At 53.0% G+C, this 18,622-nt stretch overlaps 2 protein-coding genes across 3 annotated transcripts in view; both read right to left on the reverse strand.

Moving 5' to 3' along the window:
- OSBP2 (oxysterol binding protein 2) overlaps window positions 1-3,657 on the reverse strand; it is a 135,350-nt gene extending 131,693 nt beyond the window's left edge. For both annotated transcript variants that reach the window (XM_082324865.1, XM_082324863.1), the window contains exon 1: window positions 3,338-3,657. In XM_082324865.1, coding sequence (XP_082180991.1) covers window positions 3,338-3,621 — 284 coding nt within the window. In that variant the 5' untranslated portion in view covers window positions 3,622-3,657. The remainder of the gene's footprint in view (window positions 1-3,337) is intronic.
- Window positions 3,658-7,752: 4,095 nt separating this feature from the next.
- DRC10 (dynein regulatory complex subunit 10) lies at window positions 7,753-13,304 on the reverse strand (the record flags this gene model as incomplete). Its single annotated transcript, XM_082325137.1, has 4 exons — window positions 7,753-8,037; window positions 9,358-9,429; window positions 11,110-11,343; window positions 12,612-13,304. The coding sequence occupies 4 exons, from the start codon at window positions 13,302-13,304 to the stop codon at window positions 7,753-7,755; spliced, it is 1,284 nt and encodes a 427-aa protein (XP_082181263.1).
- Window positions 13,305-18,622: the final 5,318 nt, after the last annotated feature.

An 18,622-nucleotide genomic window follows, 5' to 3' on the forward strand; every position in this document is an offset into this window, starting at 1 on the left:
TACAGACATGCTAATTATAGATAATGATAAATCTATAAGTGGCAGCCTGCCATGGCAGTTTAAAAAGAGAGTTTTGATCATTAGCGAGCCAAGTAGACTAGTTTTGCCATGCTTAAACTGCTTTCTAACACAGGCATCACCTTTGCACTGTAGATTTCCAAGTCAGCCAGAAAACTTAGTCAAAAAAAAAAAAATCACCTAAGAGGGAGAATCAAGGGTAATTAAAATGGTCCAACTCTCTTGCTGTGTGACTCCTGGAAGTTCCTAAATCCACGGGCCTCACTCCAGAGGAGAGTACTGCAGAGGAAATCTTCAAGAATTACTCAGCTGCTATCATTTTCCACAGGTTCAGAGTACGGAATATGAAGCAAAAGCACACGTCCTGCAGGGGAGCTTCGCTGGCAGTAAGATTTGATGTCTTCATAGATCTCACAATGATACAGGAGGCTTTCAAGATGCCATTTGGAAAGAATACTCTAATTAGAAGCTTTAATTCAGGAAACTGTCCCTGTGAAACCAACCGGGTAGAAAACAGGCGTTGCACCTGGCTGGCCGAGAAAACCCCACCGAGCAGCTCCTGCCGGATGGCACTGAGCCCACCCACGCGCCATTACAACAAGAGCTCCCAAGAGGCCACACAAGATTTTACAAGCTCAACTCTACAAACAAAAAAACCTACCAGGAATCACCACCCAGCAACGTGACAAGCTTTTTTTTTTTTTTTTTTAAAGTAAGCTAAACAGCAAGCAGCAGGAAATTCAAATGAAATTAAAAGCTTCAGTCTGGAATGAAATCAATACACATAAGGAGGCCACTTAGGCATCACGGTGCAGTTTTTCCAATTAAGATGACTTTTAGCACACAAGCAAAATGAAGTTTCTATCAAGCTAGTCCTGAATAGTCAACAGCTAAATCATCTACGTTGTTTATCAGGGCAACCACCTTCCAAACTCAAGCTACAAAGGCATTAAAAGCCACGGAGACAAGGAGAGCACAGCAATTCACCTGCAAGGGTATGATTTAACCTGCAAAGCCTTTAGCAGCAAGGGCAGAAAAAGAAAATTCTGGCATGCACCTTCAGAGCTGGGATGAGCACAAAGACCCAGCAGAAAGTGAGACACGTGGCTCACAGAGTAGCCAGAGACCTTTATAGAAGTTATTTCTTAAATTCTCTGCATAAAAGTCAAACAAGCAGCAGCCCACATGTTGACCAGCAGTCTGCTCACACAGAAGAGGTCAGTGAAAATGCACAGCCTGATACCTGGAGCTTCCTTGCTCCTGTCAGTTAGCTAGAAGACATATTAAAATAAAAATGCCAGTTTACCCCAGACTGCCTCACAGCAGAGCTCTGCCATGAGCAATTTGAGCTGACACTCGACGGGTTGGCATGGCCACTACTTAAGAGAGTTGGTTTTGAAGAGTATGATGGAGGCTTTTTTCCATTTAAGTAGAATTTTACCACGTGTTCTGTACTATATTTTTGTACTCCTGACTCACAACCAAATTAGCTCAGTTCTCATCAAGCCCAGTGATAAAAAGAAGGCACAAAAACCTTCAGCATCGCTTTTTCCCAAGCAGCTGCTGCAGGTCTGCACTGGCTGAAAGCTCCACAAAGTAATGCAGTTTCAACTCCTTCACATGCTGCTCAGAATAATTTTCTTGGGTGTTTCTGTTTGTTGTCTCAGCCTAAAACAGATCAAATTGTCTTAAAATAAACCCAGTTGTTCCGACCTAAAATAATTGTTGAAGAAAACCACTTGTTTGCTCATGACAGACTTGGCACCAATACAGAAAAAAAAAAAAAAATATTCTGACATGGTTACAAGTGGAGCTTGGTTACAAGTGGAGCATGGTTACAAGTGGAACTTCAACAACCTTTTCAAGCTGCGTAGCTCTGCTGGTCCAGATCTGGACTAGAGTTAAAGAGCATAAGCATACTAGAAAGGATTACAAGTAAATTAGCTGAATTACTGAAAGGGAACTACATTCTCATGGGGGTGTTTGTTAGGGAACATTTTTGTTTGGGTTGAGTTTTGGGATTTTAGGGGTTTTGAAACAACTCCAAGTAGGCAAACACACCATTGAATTTCTGACCTGTTACCTGCCGTGGTCCGACCCCAGGACCCAGATCTCTCTTTAGGGCTGGAAGAGTTTATATTCACACTGGCAGCGAGCTGAGGCTCGGGGATCTGCCCCAGGCTACATGTCATCAGCTGTAGCAGAGAGGAAACCAGAAGATGAACTTCGTGTCAGGAGGAAAACCAGTTTTTGCGTAGCCTTTACGGAGAACTCCTCGCTCACGGGGTTTGGTACATTAAAGATGTATTATTTTATAAAGCTCTAACCACCTTTAATATCTGGGATCGTTTCCACATTCTGAAATACAGCCAACATAAACTCCACAATACTGAAGACGACAGAGCACTTGTCTTCCAAGTGACAAGAATAAACACGAACCTTCCTAAAGGATAAACACACCAAAATCCTACAACACCCGTATGTTTATATTTTTACTACTCAATTGATACAAAAACCACAACAGAACCTACTAAGACGACATCACTTTGGATCAAACCTCACAGCCTCCACTCCTCATGTTTGATACCCTCCTCACTGAACCTATGGCCCATCTGTATAAAAACCATCACGTCAGACAGCAAAGAAAACCAAGGCGAGACTTTTGAGTCACCGCTAAGTGCTATAACTTCCTTCCTTCCTCCAATAACACAGCCGCCTGCCTCGCCAGCACAACATCCCAGGCCATCCTTTCCCCTCGGACACGGCCGCCGCAGCGCTCGCATTTACACGCACGGCTATCGGAAATATTTTCAGCCTCTGGTCTCCTGCGCGACAAAAAAAAAAAAAAAAAAATAGCAGAAGCAGGTTACAAAAGCAAATCAATTTTAGGCGAGAAAATGGGTTTTTTTGTTGTTAGAAGAATGATAATTTTTGGCTTTAGGAGGACTTGTAGCAGCTGTAGCTGCTGCAGGAGGAGGAGGAGGATGGGAGATGAAGGGGGCGGCCGATCCCCGCGTCCCGGCCCCGGGGGGCCCGCACCGGACCCCGCCGCCTCCTCGCCACAGCGCTGAAAGCTCCAAACCCGAGTTTTGCTTCAAAAGAGAATAAAAAGAAACCAAACGGAGCAAACCGAAGAGGTTTTCGCTCTGCAGAAGCGCAGACCCCGCGGCTCGTCCCCCGCCACCGAGGCACCTGCCCGGGCCTGGCGGGGCCGGGCGACCCCGGTACCGGGCAGCCGGAGGACACCGCGCCCCGCCGCGGCAGGCCCGGGCCGAGCGGCCACCGGTACCGGCCCGTTCCCCCCGCCCGTCTCCGGTACCTGTAGTAGCTGAGGAGCCCGTTGCTGAGCACGAACCAGCGGCGCTGGTAGCCCTTCAGGTAGTTGGTCCACTTGAAGAGCCAGCCCTTGTAGGTGTCGGAGCCCGGGGCGGCGGGCGGGCCCCCCGCCGGTCCCCCGCCGCCCCGGCCCCCCGGCTCCGCGCTCATGGCCGGCAGCTCCTGGCAGGCCAAGCAGGGGACGGCGCTGAGGAGGGAGACCAGCCCGCGGGTGCTGCTGCTGCTGCCGTTGACGCCGACGCCGCAGAGCGCGGCCGCCTTCCCCATAGACCCCGACGGCTCCGCTCCCGCCGCCCGCTCCGCTCCCGGGCACCGGCGGGGGGGGGCGGCGCCGCGACCACGTGACGCGCGGCGGGGGGGGGGGGAGGCGGAGGGGGCACGTGAGGCGGTGGCGCGGCGCGGGCGCCCCCTAGCGGCGGGGCGGGAAGAACCCGTGTCCCCCTCCCCCCGCCATTTTGGCCCCCGCCGCCATTTCGCGGCCCCGCCGAGACCGGGGGGTATCGTGGCTTCGCTGCCCGACCCCTCCTCTACAGCCGGGCTGCGAGGGCGACCAAGCGGTCGGGGCCTCGGCGGAGCGTCGAAGGAGGCTCTGGAGAGCGAGGGGGTTTTATGTGGCCCAGCCACAGGCCTGAGGAGCCCCGCAGCCTGCCACGGTTGTGCCGTTGCTCCAACACCCCTCTCTAAAAACACTGAAAAACCCCACTCTGAATGCTGTTTTAGGAAGAGGAGGGCCCGGGGAAGAATACAAACCAGCAAGCGAGCGTGGGAAGGCTATGAGATCGCTACGTGAGCGTGTGTGGGGCAGAGGGGCCAGCAGGAGGGGTGGCCGGGTCGGGCCGGGCCGGGGAAGGCGCTGTCACGGCTCACACAAAAACCCTTCTCGGTGCCTCTTGCCCAGCCGGGAGGAAAAGCCCCGTCCCCCTCACCTGCTCCCCGCCGCCAGCCCACGGTCCTGGGTTTTATGAGCTGGGTCATGTCTGAGGGCGATCCCTCTCCACCGCGAGCCCGGCAAAGCGCTGCGGGGACCCGTGGCAGATGCTGGCCTGCCTGGCGTCCCCGCGGCCACCGAGGCCCCTTCCCTTCGCGCCCTCGCCCTCCCAGCCCCAGGGGATCGCCTATCTCTGATCTCTCTAATCTGCTCTGATCCCCCCTGATCGCATTACTGCTCGCCCATCACCTCCACGTGCTCCTCTGCCTGCTCTCTCATGGCAGCCCTGCCAGTGCCGGCAGCCTGAACCGGGAGCTCCTGCCAGCCTTGCCGGGGTCTGACAGGGGCCTCACGGACTGGGAACATGGCCCTGGGACTGGCCACCTCTGTCTTGTGTGACGGCCGGGCCACAGACCCACTGCAGGGCAGGGCGGCTGTGCTGCTGCGCTGGAAGGGGGAGCAGGCGGAGCGGGACAAGGCCCATGGGGAACAGCACTTCCAGCAGGCTGACGGCAAACAGCAAATAAAGGTCTCATGAACAAGTGCCATCAGCACGGAGTGGCCAGTTTGAGGCTGAGAAGGGAGATGCGGGGCTGGGGCCGGCCATGCGATGAGCAGCAACAGGCTTAAGTGTGGGCAAAGGGGCTCCCCAGCCCTTTACACTGGCCTTGGAAACATCTCCAATGAGCGTGCTTGGCGCCAAGCCTGAGGATCTGGGCTTGGAAAGAAAGAAAGATGTAGGCAAACTCCATCCACTGCTCTGGACAGAGCTTCTGCCCCCCTGAAGCTAGTTGAGCATTTCCTCCCATTCTAAAGAGAAGCCCCTGAGAGTCCTTCAGCCATGAGCACCAGCACCTCTGGCACTAGCAGACACTGAGGCAGCTCAGAAAGGCAAGTCCTATGTCTGGAAACAGTCTGAGAGTACTTTGGACTCCGAAGGCTGGCATGCTCCTGACAGAAGGTGTTCTCAGTCTGTCACCCAGCTGAACGCCTCGCCAGATAGGCTTTGACATCTGGAGGCAACATATGGAGATGTTAGACAAACTCTGAGACAGGGAGGCATCAAAATTAGTGTCCAACAGTCCCTGCAACACTCCGACATCCTCTAACCTAAAAGCACATCCAGACCTTCTTTTGCCAGGAACTCGAGGGCTGTGGGTGTTTGTGAACTGAAGCCTCCCTAGAGATGAAACATCCCTCTTGATGTAAATACACCCCGGACTACCCACATGGGTGCCAACATCTGGAAGTCTCCACAGATCCTGGCATCTCTTATCGCTGCAAACAAGGAAAGTCATCTCCTCTGGCCATGTTGGAGGAGAGAGGGGCCTCACCTGATCCTGCATCTCACATCCTTGTGATTCCTCTCAGTGGTTCCAGCATGTGCTTGGGATTGGGCCCTGCACTGCATTGGACACAGGATGGCAAAAGTCCTGCAATTTATATTGAGTGTGCTATGGACGCATCACACGGATCATGTGACTTTTAACCAAGTAAAGAGTCAAGGACAAATCTGTCAGGTCCTCGTGTTCGGTACTTGGGGCACTGCTGTGGGATCTCCCCCTCACAGCGAGCTCAGCCCTTGAACATCTCCAGTCGCTCTTTGTTCTTAGCAAAATGCCCCCCTCTCCCACTCAGTTTGCATTCAGTGGTGAAAAGCATCTCATCCTTTTTGCTGTAGGTACCCATTTATGAACAGAGGTAGAGGGGCCGGTGAGGACTGGGGCCTGGTGGCTATTTGGGCTTTGCAGCCAGCATCACTGCCCTCTCCTGGGAAGAGACGCTGCAAGGAAGGGCCAGTGAAGAAATGTCCCTGGGAGTCTGGATCCAAAATGCTGTTTGGTCCCAGACTTGTTAAATGTAAAGAATATGCAAGCCCAGCCTGTTTCCCAGGAAAATGAAACGAGACATAGTGCGCTGTGTATGACCGTATCCACGCCCAATTTCAGCCCTAGCAAGCAGAGGAGTAGAGAGCTCGTGGTATGAAGTTGCAATATGGCTACTGAAAATAGGAGGCCAAGGGAGGAAATAAAAACACTTGACTCATGCCCCTATGAAAGGGAAAGGCTGCAGCGTGCTCTTGGGACTTCAGACACTAAAGAATCCAGAGGAGAGCATGCTGTCAAAACAGAGATCTACATCAAACAGGGCACAGTTTGCTGCTTGGCTTAGGGAGAGACCTATAGGGCTGGGAGCAGGGCACGAGCTGGGCTGTGCCACATCCCGCCCTTCAGATGGCCCCTGCCAAAAAATGCAAACTGCCAGGGGTGATTCCCTGTCAGGATTTGTGTCCCTTCTGTCACTGATAAGCAATGGTGCTGCAGCTTCCTCCTGTAGAAAGGGACATGGTCTCTCAGATCCACATGAGGAGGAACCCTCTCAGATGAAGGGCCTCACCCTGCCCCCAGGAATTATTGAGAGCAGCCCTGAGGAGAAGGACTTGGGGGTACAGATAGATGAAAAGCTGGACATGAGCCGACAATGGGCTCTCCCAGCCCAGAAAGCCAACTGCATCCTGGGCTGCATCAAAAGCAGTGTGGCCAGCAGGGCGACGGAGGGGATTCTGCCCCTCTGCTCCACTCTGGGGAGACCCCCTGGAGCCCTGCGTCCAGCTCTGGGGTCCTCAGCACGGGAAGGACGTGGACCTGTTGGAGCAGGGCCAGAGGAGGCCACCAAAATGATCAGAGGGCCAGAACAGCTCTGCTATAAGGAAAGGCTGAAAGCTGGGGTTGTTCAGCCTGGAGAAGAGAAGGCCGCAGGGAGACCTCATTGTGGCCATTCAATCCTTAAAGGGAGTTTATAAGAAAGATGGGGACAGACTTTTTAGCAGGGCCAATAGCAATAGGACAAGGCATAATGGTTTTAAACTAAAAGAGGGTAGATTCAGACTAAACATAAGGAAGAAATTTTTTACGATGAGGGTGGTGAAACACTGGCAGGGGTTGCCCAGAGAGGTGGGAGATGCCCCATCCTTGGAAACATTCAAGGCCAGGCTGGACGGGGCTCTGAGCAACCTGATCTGGTTGAAGCTGTCCCTGCCCATGGCAGGGGGATGGACTGGATGGCCTTGAAAGGTCCCTTCCATCCCAAAGCATTCTATGATTCTTTGATTCTATGAATGACTTTATTGCCACCTTCGGTAAGAACAGAACGAGGCCCTGACACACAAGCAAGGTATGGGCAAGGAGACTCAAGCCAGGGAGACAAGGCAGGAACCTGCACTCCTGGCCCAGTCCCTTCATCAGGAGACATCCTCCTCCTTGCAGAGGTAGCAAAGCCAAACCTAAAATGGTGAGACATGTCTTCATGCCACTGCTTTGATATACTCCAACTATGAGAGGCAGCCCCAGCCCTGGAGAGCTTGGGCCTTAATGCAAACGCTCCCTCAAATCTAATGCCTTTATCTGGAAGAGCTCAGTCCCAGCAGAGTCAGCAGCTTCGCCAGGAGGAGAGAGAATAGATTTTGTGCTTTATTTCTTGGTTTTCTTGCTCTTGCCCTTGCCCTTCTTCTTCTTCTTCCTTTTTGACTTGAAGAGGGACCGGACCAAGTAGCCTCTCCAGAAGGCCTGGATGCGGGTGGCAGCATGGTTCATGGTGGTCAATTCCTTCAAAGCCTGCTCCTTCTTATTCTGACATATCCTGCGCTCCTCCTCAATCTGGGAATACTCCTGGAGAAGGACAGCATGTTTCTCCTTCAGCAGGGACAGCTGGGCCTTCTCCTCGATGTAGGCAGCGTGAACCTCCTCATACTCAGCCTAGCAAGACAGCAGATACCAGGTACAGCAATTTTGAGGGCATTCAGCAGCTCCTCCCTGCACATCCCTAGGTAAGGGTTCTTAAACCCATCCCGAATCCAGGCAGAACCACGACTGGGAACTGCGTCTTTCCAAACGGACTCAAAAGGAGGCATGTGCCCAGTACCCAGGGAATTCCACCAGATGCCAGGTCCTAGTATCTTCATGCTCCTCTGAAAAATGCTCTCATAATTCTCCCTGTATTGCAAACAGCATCCACCCTCAGCTGGGAACTCTGACCGGGTAACACACCCGCAGGTCAGAGCCCCTCCTGCGTATGCTCCGAGCGAAAGGACGGATCGCTGCAGTTTGGGTAAGGCTGAGCCCGAGCTCACAGCTTTGCTAAGAAGCCCTTTTAGATGAGTGGCACTGAAGCCCAGCTCATACGCTGTACACTGCTGAGAGCAGAAGAGCCAGACCATGTCAGCCTGGCAAAGGCCAAGGACAGGTAGTTTTAATGGTGTTACTGCACTTCCAAGCTCAGCAGCAGTTTATGCCTTTCCTAACGCCTTTGAGGAAGCCACACCGAGGTGGAAGATTAGGGGAATCAGTAGTGTGGATGTGCGTCTGCCTTAGCAAGCTCTGCCCCAAACCTGCCGTGACGTGGTGCTCCAGCCACCCAGGAGACAGGAAACCAAAAAATTCACATTATTAAACACCTGACGGGGGGGGATCATTTCTTACAATGCAGCCAGCTTCTAGGCCCCTCGCCATGTTTTCTTCCTTAGTAATCCAGCAGCTTTTATCCATCTCCATAAATGGGGCAGGAACAGGAAAGCAAGTAGGACCTTCTCAGAGGTGAGGCTGGGGGGTGTTGATGTGATTCTCAGCCTGTTGTGGTTAAGTGGGATGCCAAGGCAGCGGTACGCAGGCTGTTCGGTTTCTTAGCACTTGAGAGACATCTGTCAAGGGGCCCAACAGAAACAGGAGCATGATTTGGACACCAGATAGGGCCAACAGGACTGGGGATTGAAGCAAAAGTGAAAATCCTATTCCCTAGCATCAGGTGGCCGTGTCTGACAAAACGTGGCAACCCATTTGCCCTCAAATACTGTGGGATTTAGCAGTGGATCTAACCTTTTCTAAAGTCGAAGCAGCAGAGAACTCCTGAACACATCAGCAGGACAAAGATACCTTTCCTTCTAAAGCCTGTACTTCTTCTGGATGGAAAAATGTCCCTCGCTTCCACGGCCTCCTGTGTGAGAGCCACGTGTCCATTTGGACAGGAATCTACCTGACCATATCACCTCATGGGAGAGCAAAGCCCTTTGAAGAGGATACCTGTTTTTCTCCCATGTCCGTGTCATATTTCTGGATCCAGTTCACAATTTCCATCTCCAGTCTGCACTTCCTCTGAAACACAAAACAAGATAGGTTCCTTGCAGGCACCTGAAGCCTGGTAAAAAGTAGCCTGAGTTAGAAAACAGTGAGGCTTTGAGCCCCAGCATCATTATATTTGAGTATAACACCTCCTCCTTGTGGCAAGCTTCCTTCAGCTGACACATATTTTGTTTGCCCTGGTTTGGTGATTCCCATGGGACATTCCCTGAGGCCAAAAGGGCCTTATTTGGTTTGCAGCATGGAGCTGGGTGAGGGCTGAGGATTGAAATGCATCTGAAAGGTGCGTTCTGCAGTAGGAAATGAACATGTCTGATGGAATGTGGCAAGTCATCAACAAACTGGGGCGACCACCCAAAAATTGAAGCAATAGAGAACTGCTAAACATGCAAGCGGGACACAAAGAACTCAAAAGATGGAGCTTTTTAAAATGAAGAGATATTTCTAGCTGTACAACAGTTTAACAGTGGCTATACTGCGGTATAACCAGGTACGGGCAGTTTACCCCAAGCTGCTGTATCTCTGCTCTGTGGAATCATCAAGAGAAAGATCAGCTAGAGCCCATCACAAGTGCCACACGATTTCCTGTGTGACACTGACCCAGGATGTCCCATGGGCTCCCAGGCCATCATGAGGTCAACCCTCAGCTATTTAGACCACGAGGACAATCTTGGGCCACCCAGGGCTAGGGCATGCACTGAGGAGGGGGAAAGGCGACCTCTGTGGCCAGTAAATCTGGCTGCCTGAATTAGAATGAGCTGAGCAACTCAACAAACACTGCAGTGGCCTGCAGCCTCAGAAGAAACTGCCTGATAAAGCCACTCCGTTAAAGGAGGTGTAAATGGGTGGATTTTGGATTTTGTACTGTGACTCTAACTTGCGTTTGATGCTTTGTCAGTGTCCAGCCCCACTTTGCTCAACGTCGTCCAATACAAGAGTGAAAGATGCCCCATTACCCGAGTGTGCTTGTTTGGAGCAAATACCACGTAGGAGCAAAATGAGGGGGGAAATGCTCTTTTTCCAGTTCTAGATTCTCTGTGCCCTGTGTCACCAGCATGCTCTGCTCAGGGCAGAGCTGTGATGCAGAGGCCTGAGCCTGCCTGCTGCTCCTGTTTCCTTCTTCTGTATCTGCTCAGCACTGTGATAAATCACATTTCCCCCTCATTCAACTCCACCCAACTCCTTGGCTTGTGTCTTCAGCAAAGTGTCAGGGTAGGAATTGCTTAGCTCCCAAGATCAGCTGTGCTCAACCTTGAATACTACAACTCTAAAAGATGGCTTTATATAAAGCCAATATTGTGTTTGCTCTGCTTACCCTACACAAAATCCCTTGTTTCTTAACATATTCCTTGCCTGTTTTGCTGGAGCCTTGCTGCTCTGCACTCTGACTAGCCCACAACCTCTCTAGCATCTAACCTCTAGTGTCACAGCACTGTATAAAGGTGTTTTCAGAGCTAAGTCAGCGGGCAGGAGGAGGACCTGGGAGCAGGCTACTTCCCTGCTGTCGCCGCAGGGTTGCTTTCCACTGGAATCAGCAGACCGTGAGGACAGAGCAGGTATACTCTGACAAACAGCATGTGCATCCTGCCAGGAGCTAGCAGGCACCAAGTAATTACTTGCAGCAGCCAGCAGCCAGACCTGACAGCACTACAAAAGGTTTCAAATCTCCTGTTCTAGAGCTCTCCTTCTGTTTACCTTTCTGAGAGCCAGCTCTGATGCTCGGTGCTCCAGTACAAGTGCATTGAGTTGTGCTCCTAGCTGCTGGATGTCCTGCTGTAGCCTGGCACACCTGGCCTGGGAAGCTTGCAGCTCCTCTTTTTGCTGTTTTTCTCCTTCCTGCTTGATCTGCTGGATGCCAGCCTCGCAGTTCTTGGTCAGATCTTGCATGCTGTTTTTGAGGTCTTTGATCACATTGTCCTTCTTGTGAATCTAGACCCAGAAAACAAGAGGAAGAAATACCATCGACAAATACAGGTGAGGCAGAAGGTGGGCAGGAGAAGTAAGGCACCCTTACAAAGGTGGAGGAGATCTAAGAAGACACCCTGCTGACCTGGTAGCAACAGGGACCTGCCGCTGCTGGCTGAGGGAACAGAGTTAGATTTATACGGGGTGCTTTGGAAACCTTCCCCCACTGCTCCTCTGGGAACCCGTTAATAAGAGCAGAGAATGAACAAACCACACCGAGACCCACTGGCACTGCCATCTGAGGGAGAGCCAAAATCAGAGCCACTGGAGCAAGCCCCGTGGCTCCCTGGAGCTTTGGATTAGGCTCAGAGTGACTGTTGGGGGACGCAGCTCAGTGTGCTGCCTGCAAGAGAAATCCTCGGCTGGGACCAGTGAAACAGATTTATTCATGATGCCCTGGACAAGCTGCCAAATTGCACATAAAAATCTCAAGTGTCTCGATTCACAGATCTCCAAGGAGCGGAGGGAATGGGGAAAGCAGGCCCCTGTCTCCGTTAGCACCATTCAGTGCAGCGAGCACGTGACAAAACCTTCCCCTCCGACCCCTCTTGCAGGAAGGAGAAAGAAAAGCATACACATAAAACAAAGGATTGCTTGTCAGTTCAGGGGCTTGGATGCTGGCACAGCCCACGGACTCACAGAAAGAGCCTGGGAAATGCCCATTCGTTTATCTGTACCTCAGTTGCCTTCACTGAAAAAATGAAGAATTTGTATAATCACATATTAATCAGAAATGCTCTAAGGCAGGTAGTATTACAGAGTTGGAAGTCACAGAAATGTTGGTTTTAAGCAAGAGTGAAGGCAGAGCAGATATTAAAAATGGATTTTAATCAGAGCAATCTCTGCCTGGAATGACTTTTCATCATTTCATCAGCAGTGAACGAGGCCTCACGCTGGCAGCTGACATTGTAGCCCTGCCAAAACACTGCTGCAGCAATTTGTGTCTGTCCTGCAGCTCCTTTTTAAACTCAGTGGCTTGTGTCATTCAAGTTGGCCAGTGAGAACAGGTCCAAAACATGCCAAATTCAAGTTTAAAAAAAAAATCAAGCATGCAATAAGCATTTGTCATTATATTTTACAATGAAAATAATGTCTTTAAATTTAGGATTTGGTTTAGAAATCATTTCTGGAACTTCCTCTTCAGGAACTGCAAGAAAGGGATCGTTTTTTAGCTTACCAAAGTTTTGCTTCAGTAACACTTTGTTGGAAAACATATTTCCACAGTATCATACCTCCTCCTCTCGAGTCCGGATTGCTGCTGCCAGTTCTGCCTGTAAAGCTGTGATTGCTTCAGTGTTTTTCTTAATCTGGAGGGAGATGTCTTCCATGAACCGAATCTTTTCTTCCTCTTCCACGGGACTAGTCAGGAGTCTCTCAAGCATGAAATTCCTGAACTCCTCAAAGGCTTTGATAAACACTTCAGCTGGTGACTCTCTCACGCAGGCTTTGTAGTTCAAAGCCTGGCAAAGCAAAGGGTTGGCCAGCAAGAGTCGCAGGACATTTCTAACAGAACATTTCAGACGTTGCTCTAGCAAGCAGAGGCAGCCGCGTTGTTCCTCAGCTCTCATGGTGTCCCCTTCTTCAGAGCTGGCAAGCAGGTGCTCCATTTCATTTGAAAGCTTCTGGTGCTCAAGCAGGCTGTTTGTGATCTCAGGTCCCAGCATATCAGCAAACCTGTCCAGAGAGTCGATAATACATGGGATCAAACTGCTCAGCTCTAGCTTGGCAATCGTCTCATCCAAGACAGTTATGATTCTTTCCGTCTCAATGCTATCAGGTTTTAACCGACATGGATCTAACATCTTCATGGTATCTAATGCAATCGTTGCCTTCACTCGAGTTGCCATGCCCTTCACCGGGGGCTTGTTTCTTTGCTTCACATCCTGAGACGGTACTTGGAGCACAACTGGATCCCCTGTTGCCATGGCTGCAGTTAAACACTTGTGACTTGAGTGTTTTGAGGTCTAGAAAGGACACGACGTCTGCTACACAGGGCGAGACTCAGTGAGAGAACATCTCTGCTGCTGCTGGCATATGTTCTTTCTCGGATTTTATCTCTAAAAGGAAAATGTGGTGACAGCATTAGAGAAACAATGTAATTTGGGAAAACATGGGAGTTTCAGATTACACCGGAGTTGTCCCTGGGTCCGGGCACACGATCAGGACGTGGGGTCGTGCATCAGAACTGGTCTTTATCCCAAAGAGGCTGTTAACACCCATGGGAAGGGAGGAGAGTAATGGACTCCTGGGTTTGAAGGCTGGTGGGGAGAAAGCTCCCAACTCCTTCTAAGCGGCAGCTGAGGTGGAAAGCAAGGATTGCAGCTCTGCAGGCCTTAGAGGCATGTGGAGAGGGGCTTTCCAGTCCCTGGGGCCACCTTGGAGGGAAGGGCAGGGTTCCCGGTGTGAAACGCGCACCTCCATCCCTCTGGGCCCACCACTGTCAGAGGGACCGGGTGGGAGAGAGGATCTTGGTGCCTGGAGGGGCTGCGCTGATGGGGACCAGGACAAGAGGAGGGGGCCAGGGGAACCCAGGGAGAGTCAGAGGCCGGGGCGGGAGTCCCGCTGGGAAGGACTGCCCGTGTGAGGGTCCGGAGGTTCGGGCGGGCCCGGGGCAGGAGGATCCGGGGGGGCGTCTGAGGAGAGGCCCGGGGCCTGGAGGGGCAGCGGCCTAGTGGTGATCTCGGGCGGTCGGGACCCGGGGGGTCGGGGATATCTCAGGGGTCGGCTCCCGGGGGGTGTCGGTCCCGGGCTGCCTCCGGTCCCTGCAGCGCTCTCGGCCCCGGCCCCGGCCCCGACCCCGACCCCGCTCGCCAGACCCCCGGCCCACCCGGCCGCCGCCAGAGTCCTCCGGTTGCTAGGCAACCCAAGCGGAGGGGCGGGGCCTCTCCCGACAGCCTATGGCCATCGTCACTTCCTCCGCCCCGTGCGGCGCCAACACCTCAGCGTCACCGTTCGCTTGATGGGCAGCGCCGCTGTCCAATGAGAAGCTCCGCGGCGGCGAGCAGCGGCGAGGGGCGTGGGTCGCCATCTTGTCGGCGGAGGCCGCGGGCCCGGAGAGGAGGGCGGCGGGGTACGAGACCCGGGAGGAGGGAACCGGCGTCTGTGGAGAGGGAAGGCTCCCGCTCTGTTTTTCTAACAGCTGTATTGTAGAGAGGAGGCATCCCGAGCGGTGTGTGCTCACAGCAGCGTTCTCTCCATGCCTGCTGGCGATGCGTTCCTGAGAGTCCTAAAAATAAGCGGGAAAATAAACTTTATACTCCCCGAGATCCAGTCTCCCAGGCTCTGGTCAGTCGTAAAAGAGCAAAAATGAAGTAACGGGGCTGTGTCGGTGCCCAAGAGCCCTGAGGGTGCTGGCTGTGCCGCCGAGCATGGGGAAGGGCCCGCCAGCTGCCCGCCGGACGGACAGACAGAGGTGTCGGGAGGACGAGGGAGTCGGCAGCAGAGCCATCCATGGCAGCCACCAGGTGTGACACGGAGCCTCTGCTGCGGGGCCCTGGTGAGCAGAGCTCACAGGACAGGCGTGCCGCAGTGAAATACCCTCCGAGGACACAGCACGTTCACACGCCCCAGGCAGGCAGGGGTTATGGAAATTTAGACCGTGTTGTAATACTAAATCAGGCAGAATATAGAGTCTGACAGGGATTTGAAATGTCAGAACACCAGCAACCAAGAAATTACCCTAACTGTACACTTAAAGAAGACATTTTATAGGACTCTGCATTCAAGGCCATAAAAATGCTAATAAATGCCAGCTGATTAAAATGCTGATGCTACACATGCCCAATTACTTGGTTACCCGTGAATTAGCGATGTCTGCAAAGAACATGTTGGCATTTCAAAGCTGAGCACAAGCCCTGCCCTCACCCTGCTGCGCGGTCGGCAAGAAGGATGCGTTCGGGGAGAGGAGGGCTTTGGTTTCCAGGAGGAAACTTGGAAAAACGCCGAATGCCAGCCCAGGCTCCCAGTGATGCCAGCTCTGCCCTCAGGGGCAGGAGCAAGCATGAAGCAGTCGCACGACGGCTGTGCCACCCACAGGCAGCCTTGTCCCGGGTCTCAGCCAGCCCAGCGCTGCGCAGCCTTTCCTCGCGTGAACAGTCCCCTTTATTTCTGTGCATAGCATGTCCGAGCCTATGAATAAATCTCCAGCACTGGGGACTGTCCTCACTGGTCCAGCACGTCACCGGTTATTAATTATTTCCGTACACAAAGCAAACTAGGGTCTGGCGATGGGACATGCAGTGGGACTACCAGGGCCAGGCTTTTAAGGCCTGGCACTAGTGAGGATGGATGAGAGGACACCCATGGAGGGGCCAGGCTTGCCCAGGTCTGCTGCCTCCTCGTACAGAGCAGGACCATGGGCCTGGCAGAGACGCAGGAAGAGGGAAGAGCTGCGGAGAGAAAGGCGGGAGAAGGCTTGTGTCAGCTCTGGGGTGTCAGGCTGGACATATCCGGCTCATTACCTGGCTGGGGGAGCAATGTCTTGCACATGGGAGACCCCCTGCCCTCAGCGACCCATCCAAAGGACTGATTCGAAGTCAACACCAGGATTCAGTGTGATGCTAAGTCTGGGTTTGGATCAAAATGCTGCAGCCACCAGCACAAACCCTAAGCTGGGACATACCCAGCCTGCTGTGGGCAGAAGGGGTGGCTCTAACTGCAAGTCTGGGACAGGCTGTCCCTCAGCCTCCAGCAAAAGCACAGACCTGTCCAGAAACACCTTCTTCTGCTCTGATTTGGCAGATAGGATCTTGTGATCATGCTGGATCCGGATCCAGCAGATCTGTAATTTCCTGGCTGCAGGGCAATCAGGAGACATGGGATTTTAAGCACAGCAGGGCCATAAGATTACAAAGGCGGTGTGCCATCAATTGGGTGTTTCCCTCATGGCACTCATCACAGGACAGAGAAGCAACCCTTGGGACATGGAGAGCTTTTCCTGACAAGGACTTCAGGGGTGAACCCCGATCCCTGTGAAAAGCTGCCACTTGCCCTGTAGACATTTTGGCAATTAAATCCATCTTGAAAAGAATGTCCTTGTCTTTCCAAAGTTGAGGAGCATCTTGATTGCTTCATTTGAAATGGGCCACCACTCTCCAAGAAATGCAGACTCGGGCTTCCTTACGGCTGTGACCTGGAGGTGGGATCAACTGCCTAGTGACTGTCACCAGAGTCCCCTGCGCAGACCCGGCCCAAAGGGACAGAAGGGTCCTTGGGACGTACAGGGAGAAAGAATGGAAAGGGCGGAGCAGTGGATCTCATTCAAACCTCCTCTAAAGTAGAGAAGACCTGTTGACCACTGCCACTCCCTCCTGGATTTGGGTAATTAGAGACATTCCTGTCTTGCAGGCAGAGATGGTGGTGATGACATGTGCACAGAGCAGCCTGACTCATGCTGCAGCTCCACGCACCGCTCCAGGCCAGCAGCAGCTCTTCTGCCAGGAAGGAAACCAGGTCGATTTGGGAGCTGGATGAAACGTCACCAAACCTGCGTCAATCCTGCCTCATCCAGGATGTAGAAAAACCTCAGATCCATCCTGAAACAATTTGCTGCATCCAAACCTACCAGACTGCATCATTGCCCTGAGCCAGAGGTGCCCAAGAATCCAAACTATGCGGGCAGGGGAGCAGCGTGGGGCATGTCCGAGCAGGGAAGGGAGAGCCGAGAGACCATGGGTGCAGGTACAGCCCAGGCACGCTGTCCCCCACTGTTTGAGTCCGGCTGCGTTCAGACACAAAGGCCTTGTGATTGAACAGCGGAACATCAAAGACCTCCCTGGTCCCATCTGGGCTTTTACTCGCCGTCTGAACGACTCTCCAGTGCTGAATGCCTCTCCTCTGCGGCCAAGGGAAGCAAAGCTCAGTGCGTGGGAGCAGGCAGGCTCGGCCGATCAGCTTGGAAGGCCATGATCCACCCCAACTTGGGTTTGCCCAAATAATTTCCCTGTTCCTGCTGCCACCCACCCATGTGTGGGACAAGGGAAGGGACAGCAGGGAGGGGGATGGATTATGCCAGTTAAAACTGATTGTGAAATGATGGCGAAAGAGCAGAAGCACACAATGATGCCTTGCTGCAGGCTACAGTACCCCAGCCTGGTGTCACTGTAGGGACAGTCCCCTCCTGCCACTGTCCTTGCTCTGGCTGCAGCCAAAGTGCAGCTACAGGGTGAGCAGAAACTGATTCACCAATGCGATGGAAAGCATCTTCTGCTCCTGTGCACGCCAGGAGCTCTGAAGCCACGAACGCCTGCAGTGCCCTCAGTGCTGGGCTCTGCAGCTGAGCTGGAGCGGGCTGTGTCTAGAGGCATGCGAGCACCTCACAGGCTGCCACCACCCTGGCACAGAGCTCTGCGTGAGGAGCTGCGTCCTCAGGAGACCCTCACAGGAGCCAGTTGTGCTGGTTGCTGTGCTCCGCCAAGCCTTGCATCATGCTCTGCTGGGAACGTGGAGCTCTGGCACCACACCAAGCCCCGGGGGAACCTGCGGGGCTGACTGATCCCTGACCACGGCCTGGCTGCAGCTCCGACTTCCGTTTACTCACTCCCGTGTCTTGCCATCAGTGGGATGACGTGTTTTTCGTCTGTATCATGAGCAGGTGGGAAGGAGTCTGCACTTCCCCTGGCCCCCAGAGCCTGTCAGAAAGGCTCAGGCAGGGCTCTGGGAATATCATTAAAAATAACAACGTCGGGCCCTTTTCTTAGTGCTTATTTCCTGGCAGAGGGAGAGGGAACATATCATCACTCTTGCTACATGCAGGATCATCTATGACCTGCATCCCCTGGTTCCCTCACCAGCTAATTTAGGGTTGAATGTAGGTTAGCTGAAGCATGACTGAGCTTCCCAAGCACCACTTCGGGGATAATAGTTCCTGTTTCGGCAGTGGCCCCCAGGCAGACGGGCCCAGAGTGGTCCTTGGTTGTGCACAGGACATGAAACTCATCACACCGAGGGGCACCGCTGGGATGAAGTGGTGGAGCTGCTTGACCAGGCACAGCAGCACAGCAGAACTGGCTGAGCTGGAGAGGGAACCTGTCCAGCCTCCGGGGGGAATTTAAACAGAAAGCAAATTGTGAGGAGTGGCAATTTCATAGCCATCGGTCAGAGGCAATGGGGACAGCAGGAGCAGGCAGGGAGGTATCACTGGCCCGGCAGCTGCATACTTTGCCCACTGCTCTCCAGAGCCAGGCTGGGAGGAGCTGATCCCGCCAGCCCCCAGTCAACAAAAACCACAGATGTTTATCCTGGG

Source organism: Platalea leucorodia (assembly GCF_965183815.1).
Source record: "Platalea leucorodia genome assembly, chromosome: 12".
Taxonomy (NCBI): domain Eukaryota; kingdom Metazoa; phylum Chordata; class Aves; order Pelecaniformes; family Threskiornithidae; genus Platalea; species Platalea leucorodia.